The following is a 10,293-nucleotide window of genomic DNA, read 5'->3' on the forward strand; positions in this document are numbered from 1 at the left end:
CTGGTACAGGGCTGCTGAAGTCCAGATTTGTGCCCATTTTCTGTCTGCTCTCCATGTTAGCAGTTCACGTCCTTCTCATAAGACAGGCCAGCCTGATTAAGTGCTCTCCTGTGCTTTGGAGAGAAAATGGACACTTTTCCACTGCGAGTTTATACCAGTCATCTTGCTTTGCAGAAGCAAATGTGATGGTGACTTTTTCTTTCCTCCAGGCTTTCATTGTGCTACAGTGCTGCATGTGGGCTTTAGCTAGCATCAAAAAAGCAGATGAATATGATAGCAGCAGTCTTAAGCAGCATGCCTAACCTGTTCTTTAAACATCCCGAGAAGCTGTTTCTATTGCTTCCCTAGGGAGATGATTCCACTTCCCATCTGCTTCTTACAACTGACTCTCATCCTGATACTTAACCTAAACTACCATTTCTTTTGCTGCAGATCATTGCTTTTTCTAACACCATCTTCTGTGACTGAATTATTCCTGTACTTAGTTTACACTGTGACAACATTTATCGTCTGCAGTCATCTGTCCAGTGTTAATTCTACTCTAGACTGTTTTTTTTTGATCTTCCCATCTTTTTTGATTGCTAAGTTTGAATTTTGGCTACTCTCTTGTGAGGGATCTAGATTGTAGAGATGCAGACCCCTTAACCTGATCTCTGCCTCAGTTACCTATCAGTGAAATAAAAATAAGACCACTTATCAACCTTGTCGTGATGGAGAGAGTGCAGGATGCACGTATGACTGCGAGGTGCAGGCATATTGCTGCAATGAAGGGCACGTCAGTACCTAGCAGAGTATCATTGCTGACGGTGACCCTGCTGCATAGCATTGTGTATTATCTCCCCAATTTTACGTATCCTTTGTTCAATGGTGAAATGAGATAATTACAAAGTAGAAGGAATAATAACTTCATATCGTTACCATAACCACTGAGGTATTATATCCTGATACCTGCGTGATTATCTTAGACACAATAGTGAGGTGATTATTAATAATACTAAAGGACTTACTACTTAGCCTGCAATTTTTGCATCTTGTTTCCTTTATGAACGCTATCTATTTCATCAGCCCAAAGCCTGTGTGAAGTGGGTATGTGTTGTTGTCTCGCTTTTCAGTGAAGGGAAAATGAAATAGGAAAAAGCCCTAGGAGACCCAATTTGCAAACTCAGGTACCTAACCACCAAGGTAGCTTAATTTAAGTTACTTGTCTTTATGCACCAGAGATACGATGGATACGATGGACAACTTGCCAGGTGAGAGTCTAGTAGCTTAGATGTTTAAGGGTATACAGTTCATTTGTTCCTTTAAAGTCAACCTACAAAGGCCTCTTTTGGTCTTATTTTCCTTGTGGGCAGGGTTTATTACTCAAATCCAATATTTGGATGCTCAGGTTGGCACGTGGATGTACAAATTAGGAATCAAGGGGCAGCTGAAAACACAGGCATTACACAGCCAGCCTTCAGTCTTTGGATGTCTCATGGCAGAACTGTTAGCTTGAGTGATGCGGTGCAGTGAATCAGGAGTCCTCCTGTTCCACAGGCAGCCTTGTGAGGTAGCTGCAGTTATGTTTACAGGGCAGAGATCCGAGATGTGACAGCTCTCTTGTGCACTTGAGATGGAAATGCAGTTCTGACTCTACAAAGCCACATCTCAGCAAAACCAAGACCAATTCTTGCACATATTTTGTTTGAGCAGCAAAATACCACAGCAGCCCTAGGGAGGAAAAATTTGTTTTTTTTCTTTCCCTTGAGAAAACTATTTTCGAGGGTAAAAAGCTTTTGCATATTGCCTGTGAGGAAAGGAAGTGCAGCATTTGGAACTGGCCTTTGTCTGTTGTTGGTGGAGTCCATGATGCCTTTCAGTTTCAGAAAGTTAAAGCTTGGAATCGAACGTGGGTTTGAGGCCATCTTTCATCGCTATCTTTGAGCTGCTTTACAGGGCTATGTAAAATGGAGAGCTGCCACTGACGTTTTTGGTAACGTATGAGTGCTTTATGGGGTAAGAGAGGTATTTTTGCTGTTTGGAAAGAAAGCCGAGAGAAGTGGTAGTTGGCTGGGGGTGGGCATGTAAACTGGTTAAAACCACGCCATAGCAGAGCTGGAGAAAACCACAGCTGATCTGTTCTGAGCACTCAGCAACCTGTAATTATGAATTGGCTTACAGCTAGATATTGATGGATATCACTCAAGAAGGAAAATAAGAATGTCGAGATATTTTTTTTTATAGTGAACTGGTACTGAACTCTGCGTGACTCTCCTCCTATTTATAACCATGTATGAAGTTCAAGGAAACCTGTCTTGGAGGTTTCCCATGAGAGGGAACTGTGTTTTTACCTGACTAAAGCTCTCTGGATATTTTCCCATTTTTTATTTGATCTAAGTGTGAACTTTCTCCACCCTCTGCCCCTCCTTCCTTTCTGGAGTAGTTAGCGAGGCCAATTACAAGGAGGATTACACAAGAGATGCCAGTTGCACACAAGTTTTGCATAACTGTACTGTGTTGATTTCAGACAGGGTGCCCCAAGTTCCCTCTTTGCTTTGCAACGGAGAGATGAGATCTCTATCTTCATTCCTGAAGCTGGAGAAATGCAGCTGAGGCCCTGCCTATTGAAACTTTGACAAAGAGCACCTGGCCGGGGCACTCCCCAGCCGCACAGTTATCTGTGTGCTGCACAGCATTGCCTTTTGGGAAAGCCTGCGCCTTAAACTTGCTCCTTTTGTTCATGTTAAGTATGCAAGAGTGTGTGAGCAGTTTGAGGGGCTGCGTTGCTCAGTAGGAGCTTTGGGGTCTGGCAACCAAGATGCTGCTGTCCTGAGATTACTTCTGTCTGGAGAGCCAGCTCATCAGAGTAGAGAATGGGGGAATGTGCTCCCCACGCGTCCTTCCATCCCTTCTGGGAGAACTCAGGCCAGCCTGAATGCTCTCATGTGCCCTGGAAAGGCTTAGGGCCAAGCCTGTGGTGAGGATCCTGATGAGGGAATTAAGGCAAGCTCAGTTCCTAGCGCTGATTTTGGGCCCAATTCATGTTGGCTCTTATCTTCAAAAGCACTGAGGTCTGCTTGATTTCAGTGAGAATTACGGGCTGTGTATGCCTATTGACAGTGTGGGCCTTAGCCTGCCTGTGTTGCAGTTCTTAGTGCTAGAAAATAGCTATTTTCTTGCTCCTACCTCTTCTCGGTTAGGAGTGGAAGCCTGGAAAAGCACAGTCTTTACCCCCCACAGCCTTGCAGGATCTGGTCTGTTCTGAAATGCATGGGACAGAGCGGCTCTCGCAAACAGGCAGAGCCCTTTAAGGGCTTGGAGCTATTCCTAGTAAATAAATCACACATAAAAGATGCAGTGGTGAGAAACTGATGATGAAATTTTTATATAGAAAAGCGACACGGGCCATAGACTCTCTCTCACTTGGATACCCTTCAGCTGCATGCGCTTTGCTGGTCTCCTTGGAGACAGTGGCTTGTCTAAGAGCAGCTAGCTTTGGCCAGGAAAGGCTGACACTTTTTGCTTTGTGGGCCGGAGCTGTGCTGCTGGGTTTCCAGCAGCCATAGAGGCATGATTCAATAACAGCAGTTCTGTATGAGGTTATTGAGTGAGCATCTTTCTCTTGCACCTCTCCGCGGACACCAGTCGAATCCCCGAAGCAAAAGATAGCTCTGAAAATCTTCGAGGAGAGTCCGGCAACCTCTGTCCCTTGGCAATCAGAAATGTTTGTGAAATTCTCCCTCCTCTTTCCTTCTTCCTAAGAGCTGAGTCAGCTGGGTTGGCATGTCTGGAACTCAGTGGCACTACGAGCAGGCAGGCTGCCAGCTGCATTACACACCGCATCCACAGAAACACGTCACTCCCCCCTCACGCTCTCTTTTTTCTTCCCTTTGCAATCTCCGCGCTCTCCCTTTTATTTTTCCTTGTTGATCCGTGTAGGTGAGTCAGAGAAACCTGCTCATCCACAACCTGTTCCTTCTTGCCAAATCCTGGAGCAGCACTCCCAGGTTGTATTAGGTGTCAGGAATAGGTTATGAAAACTAAAACTGATATAGGCAGTGTGCTGGCTGTACAGCACATACTGTAAATGAAAATTAAATGCACGGTAAATGTGCCACTTAAAATGTGTTCCTAATAGAGTGATGTCTTTTGTAGGAGGCACATTATTCTGTGATTCATATGTAATATCAATTTTCTTCCTATAAAACACCAGGATGGAGCAGGGAAATGATTTAAGGCATAAGTAAAAGCGCATTTAGGGAGAGACATCTCAACACCAGTGGATTTTAAAAGAACAGGAAAGCAGAAGATTTCCAGTAGGGAAAATAGGTTGTGCACAAAAGTGTTTTTGAATTGTGCTTTTGATAACAATTGTAGTATTAATCTGAAGAAACTGCATTTATGTTGGCAGAATTGATAAGATTCTAACTCCAGGAATTAAAAAAACAAATCATTAATCTGAATACTCCAGGTTATAAATGCTAACAAATGAGGACAGTGAAAGGTGATAAACTGGCCTTTCTATTCACCTAAAGATATTTTTGTCTAAGGGAGGGAGGGAAAAAACATGTAAGCTAATCTTTCCCGTTCCTCAACTGACTCCAGGAGCTGGAAGCTGAAGGATCATGGTACCATAGCTTGCTAAGGGAAGAACTGCACGTGCTTCTAGCACTGTAGGATCAGATCTGTCTCAATATCCATAGCTGCATTACTGTAGAGCAGCTTGAAAGGATGGATTGTTGGCATGCTTTGGAACCGAGCGGCTTCATTCCAACAAAAAATAGATCATCCAGCAGAAAATGTGCTTTGTTTGACTTTTACATGCTGCAGTAAAATGTCCACAGCAGCTGTATTGTGAAAAATGTATCCATTATATTCCTATCATTAGTCTTCTGCAAACGGTGAGTTTGGCCCAAGGGCTCATGAGGAGCCAACTTCAAGAGACTGCAAGCACGGATCTGGTTAAGAAGCACAAGATTTCTGCCTTAATCAGCATAAATTCCAGGCTGAATAGAGCTGGTTGATACATGGTCACAGACATATGATTGCACCGTTGGTGAAGAGGTGGGAAAGGACCATTTTGTGTCAAGTAACATAGAAATTCAGAGAGAGAGAGAGAGAGAGAGAGAGAGAGAGAGAGAGAGAGATCCATTTTTTTTCTGCCCAAGTTCAAGCCAAAGATGAAAAGACAAGGAAGCTTTACTGTCCCCAGCATGTTCTGCAAAAGGTGAACCAATATTTTTTTTTTTCTTCTCCCAGGTATTGTGAAATAAGGAATGCTTTACACACTTCTGCTCTTGCTTCAGACTTCTCATCGAAATTGCCAGTTTGAATAGTGTGGTGAAGGCTTCACTGTGATTTTTTTTTTTCTATCATCAAGGAATGCAGTTAAATGTACTCAGAGTTTCCTAAACTCTCTGCTTTTACAGGAAACCTTTTAAACATATTTCTGAGTGTTTAGAGAGCCGTGTCTTGTTTTCCAGCTTTTCTCTCTTTCAGCCCAAGTAGATGCTTTTCTTTCCTGTTCTTTTACTTTCTTTTGGTTTAATTTCACACCCATATTTAATTTCCTTTCGTTTTGTCTGCCTTTCTTTCAGCCAGGATACACTTTCTGAAACTATCCAGAGCTTGTATTGCAAAACTAATCACACCAATAAAAGAAACACCCTAAAATCCCAAATCATTGCTCCCTTCCTCCCTTCTCATTATTTCAACTGACCAAACCTAAAAAACTCGTAGGGACTGCAAGTGCTCTGGCAATGTCATTATTTGTTTTCTGTTCTACAAGAAAATCTAGGGAAGATATTGAGACTAACAGGAATTGCTGGATTTTACTACCCGAAAGAGATTAATGTAACCTCAGTGTCAAACACAGATACTTGATATGTACAGGCTTGCACTAGAACAGAGGCTGTCCAGAAGCCTGCGTTCATTTCTGAAAGATCCAATTGTCCTCTAATAGACAGTTTTCATGTTAATTTTTGTTTTGCTGAGAATTGTTCTCAATTATTCTGAATTTTTTTTTCCCCTGCTAAATGCCATGGCTAACTTTGAACGTGGAGCGGTGAATATCAACAAGTGGCAACATGACTGCAGAACTTGGGCGGTGGAAGGCATGGTGGGACAGGAGGTATCTGTCCAGCTCCTGTGGTGTTGGATTCCTTTGCTTGAATGAAGCCGCAGTAAGTTCTGTGTGCTGAGAAGAGCAGCGAGCTGGAGGAGCCTTTTCAGCAGCAGGCGGCACAGCTAGGCTCAGTGCTGTCTGCTTATTTCCCCGTCTCGCCCTTATTTCAAGCTCTTCTGTAATCTAGTGGTAAAATCTATGTCAGGCATGTTGGCAGAGAACTACGTATGTGAGAGGAGTCAGTCCTCATTTGACATCTGTGCAAGAGATGACAAAACCCATGCTTGGACAGCAGGTATTTACGAGACTAACGCAGTGGCACAGACCACGCTTGTTCTTGGGCAATAGGGAAAGTATGAGTAAAAATTTTCATGTCCCAAAGGAGCCCATTAGTTTTGCTGCCTGACCTGTTTTTGGAAGCAAGGTTTGCTTTATTGCTGGCCTTGATCAAAATAAGTGAAAACTCCTAGCACTAGTGGTTGGGAAAAGCACAGGAACTGTCAACGTTATTTCTTCCTTCTTGCTATTATCTTTATGACAGCTTGCTGCTAATAGTCTGCTTCCAAAACTCTGTTTATGGCATTGACAAGAAAAGAAAAAATTTACTTAAGGGAAACTGGAGCTTGTTCATCAAATCTCCTGATATCAGACACAGAGCTGGAAAGGGGTCAGGTGCAGAAAGAAATAGGTTTTTCTCATGCAGCAGTGTATACGTAGAACTCATTGCCAAGGGATGAGAAGGAATGATCTAAAGTTAAGGGCTTGTTTGGTGTTTTTGTGCAGGAAAAATAAAACTACTTTGTGCTATAGTGGAGGTTAAATGTCAGATGTTCTCTCCCCTTTTATTTAGATGGTATAAAATAACTTGTTAACACTATGTTTGGCACTGCTTGCTTGAAGTAATTCAAAGGTTCCGTTGACTTTATAATGAAATGCTAAAGGACTCCTGCAAGATATGCAAAGGGGCTGCACTTGGAATAACTGAACTGTAAGCAACTGATGTAAATTGGCTTCGGGAAATTACTTCCATTTACCCTGCCTATGAATCTGGCCCAATGTCTGTGCTTGTTTTACCCAAAGGGGAAAAAAGGGGGGGGGAAAAAAAAAGGAAAAAACACAAATGAGAGCTTCTCAAGGGAGTGTTTGTCCAGCAGCATTCCTGCTCTGAGCCGAGGTATCCACACCCTGTGCTGGGCTGTGAGCTGCTCCTCTCCCCCCGGAGCCCGCCGCTGCCTGGCATGACTCCCACTGAAGTGTGGGTTCCCTCCTGCTCCTGCTTAGCTGTGCCATTTGAGCAGGCAGGGCAGAGGAACAACAGAGCCACCTAAATGTGTTCTTGTTGTTCCTCTTGGCTGTGCTTCTAGGGCAGGTTTAAACTGAAGAGGGTATTTTGGAAGGTTTGTTACATAAACTGATGAATGCTCCACGTATCAAGTCGACTTTAATATCATGTTAAAGGTCTGAAGTGGAGTGGAAAGTACAGAGCTAGTAAATGCAGTTAAGATTTAACCTCCATCCTGCTTCCACCCAGTTCCAGGTATAGAGATGGCACTGCAGGAGGAGATTCCTGTCCAGAGCAGACCACTGAACTACAGCAGTGAGCTCCTGTATATGTCGCAGGACCTCTTACCCTCTACAAGTGAGTTGCAGTAAGCCTAGTTGCCTTTAAGCGATTTTAAAGCTGGCAAAGTGATAAAAGCCCCCAGTTATTTGTAGTCTTCCTGGTTTTTGTTAGTTTATCTCACCACCACAGTGCTATTTAAACACGTGTTTCTTTTTAATAGTGTTTAACCATTTCGGAGTCCTTGTAAAATTTTTGAGACTCCCCTGCTAAGTGCCAGGGGTGCGTGAAAGGTATGGGACACGTTGATAAGGCACGAGGACACTGGGCTCGCAGCACAAGTGCAGAACATCTGTGCTGAGACTTTCAAATGGAGGGGAGATCTGAGAGCTCTGTTGCCATTAATACCAACTGAAGTGAGTGTCAGCTCCTTTCTGCTGGCTTTGAAGCTCTTATTTTGAAGGTAAGAGAGTTAAGTCAGGAGAAGTATGTGATGAGAGCTTCTGTCTGTTGCAGTACATGTTTTATGGGACATGAATTCAGATCAAGTAACCAGAGATTTTGTCCTTTTCAGAAATAAGTACAATGTCGGTGTCCTTTATCTGCATTTTACTTGATTTAGTATTTCATTTGTTAGCATAGTTTCACTTAGACAAATAGATTTATTTTTTTCCATTTTCATACATTGTTCCACACAGACACAGCATACAAACCTTCGAAGGAACCTGTTTGTTGTCTGTGCTCCAAAGAAAGAAATTGGCATGCAAACTTCTTGCTTTTCTGTTTTTAATTTATCTAATGGGTGCTGAGAGACTGTGACAGGATGGTTTGGTCTGGATGGTTAGGGATATTTCAATAATTGTATGATAGTGCCAGTGAAACAGGAGTTTGTTTGTTAAGCTTCTGGCACAAAAACTACTGCCTACTTATTTATAACCCTTGTGGCAGATTGGAACATTGTTTTATCTGTAAAACTGTGCAGATCAGTTAATAAATAAACACAATCTGATGAATCAGATTAAATAGCAGAGCCAATAAGTGCTAGAAGCTGTGAGATAAATCACAGTGAGCTACTAAAGAAATAAAAGGCTGCAGGCAGTACCTGAAGGTACAAATAAGGATCCTAGTGCTATGGCTGTTGTACTCTTGATTTACACTGCACTCTAGCCTGTGTGCTAGACTACACAAAGGTGTAGTCTCTTGGAAGTTTGCATCGATGGGCATGTTTGCTTGTCCTCTCTGTGTGCACACGTGTATTTGTAGCATGGATGAAATCCTTGGAGCTTATCTATCATCTATTTAACACCACTTGCCACAGAAAGAAGGGCTGAGCGTCAGGAGCACAGCACTGCTCTGCTAGCTGCTTGTCGTACAACACCAAAAACAACTGGCAGGTAGATGCAGGTGTTAGGCAGCTGTTTTGTGCTCTGGAGATATGTATTGGAAAGGCAGGTGTGCCTAGAAAACAAAGGGTGTGTAGGTGTAATGTTTTGCCGTTGTTTTACTGCGTGCTGATGCACTACAAGCATACAGTGGTGTTTTGCTACTAGCTGGCTAGGGCTGCTGTAATAGTACAGGGTAGCTGTTGACAGAAATAACTTTCCATTGACTGCTGCTGTGCAAAAAGGGCAAAAGGTATTTCATTTACTGGGAGGTTTACAGTATCTTGAATAGTTGTATATGTATTGATAGGCAATTGATTATCTGTACTAAGAGGCAGTGGGCTCTGAGGTCATAAAGTGAGTGAAGTGAACTATCTCTGTTGTTGTCCTGCTGTATTTTGAGGCCACTGAGGATTCTTAAGTGCCTGGAAACATCTGGAAGCACAGACCTATCTGGCTGGTCTCTCTTCTCCTGCATGACCTGGTGAACCTATCTGTTCCCACAACCTCATAAACTCTAGTATTTGGCCTAAAAGATGAAAAAAGAGACATCAGAACCCCATGAGGTCCACAGCGATCCCTGCATCTCTGTCAGAGATCAGTTGTTAAGAAGTAAACCAGCACCTTCCTCTTTCTAAAAATCAGAAAAAGCAAAACATATGGCTTGAACTCCTCCAGCTGTTGGAGATGGCAAAGAGCTGGAAGAAGGAACTCCTGTAATGTTACTATAATCAAGTTATTATGTTTTGTCCTTCCTCCTTTCCTTCCTATCAAGCAATCGGAAGAGGCTTCCTTTCAGTGAATCTGCAGCTTATTAGCAAGCAGGCCTTTTATTTTAGAGCTGTGTTAAAGTCCAGTGGTAGAGCAGAGTACTTCTGTATTTATCTGCCACTCCAGTGCAGAGACATTGGCACGTACCCCAGGTATTGCTGCTCCTGTCAGAACTGACAAGCATTAAAAGATTACAGCTAAGTTACCATAATATGAATATAGAATGGGTTATTTCTGAAAATCAGGCTGCTTTAAGATGTCATAAGTTGAGCACTCAAAGATGGAGGTACTCAAGGCTGTGTGTCATTAGTTGGTGTGTTAATGTGCTCTGCAGACTTATGTTAGATGTTTACATCTTGTGACCTCTGAATGCAGGTTGGCTTGGACAATATTGGATTAGCTGTGGGACTTGTTATTTCTGAACTCGAGTGTATACTGATTATTTTGTCTCTATATGTAATCTCCTGGGCAAAAAA

At 42.8% G+C, this 10,293-nt stretch overlaps 1 protein-coding gene across 11 annotated transcripts in view; it reads left to right on the forward strand.

The window, feature by feature from the left end:
* Nucleotides 1-10,293, forward strand: part of IKZF2 (IKAROS family zinc finger 2) — a 107,785-nt gene that overhangs the window by 73,831 nt on the left and 23,661 nt on the right. For 7 of the 11 annotated variants that reach the window (XM_019616897.2, XM_019616898.2, XM_019616901.2 and 4 more), the window contains one exon: nucleotides 7,635-7,742. The exons of the other annotated variants lie outside the window; for them this stretch is intronic. In XM_019616897.2, the coding sequence (XP_019472442.1) occupies nucleotides 7,635-7,742 (108 nt within the window). The remainder of the gene's footprint in view (nucleotides 1-7,634; nucleotides 7,743-10,293) is intronic. 11 annotated transcript variants of the gene reach the window in all.

Source organism: Meleagris gallopavo, chromosome 7, assembly GCF_000146605.3.
Source record: "Meleagris gallopavo isolate NT-WF06-2002-E0010 breed Aviagen turkey brand Nicholas breeding stock chromosome 7, Turkey_5.1, whole genome shotgun sequence".
NCBI classification, from domain to species: Eukaryota; Metazoa; Chordata; class Aves; order Galliformes; family Phasianidae; genus Meleagris; species Meleagris gallopavo.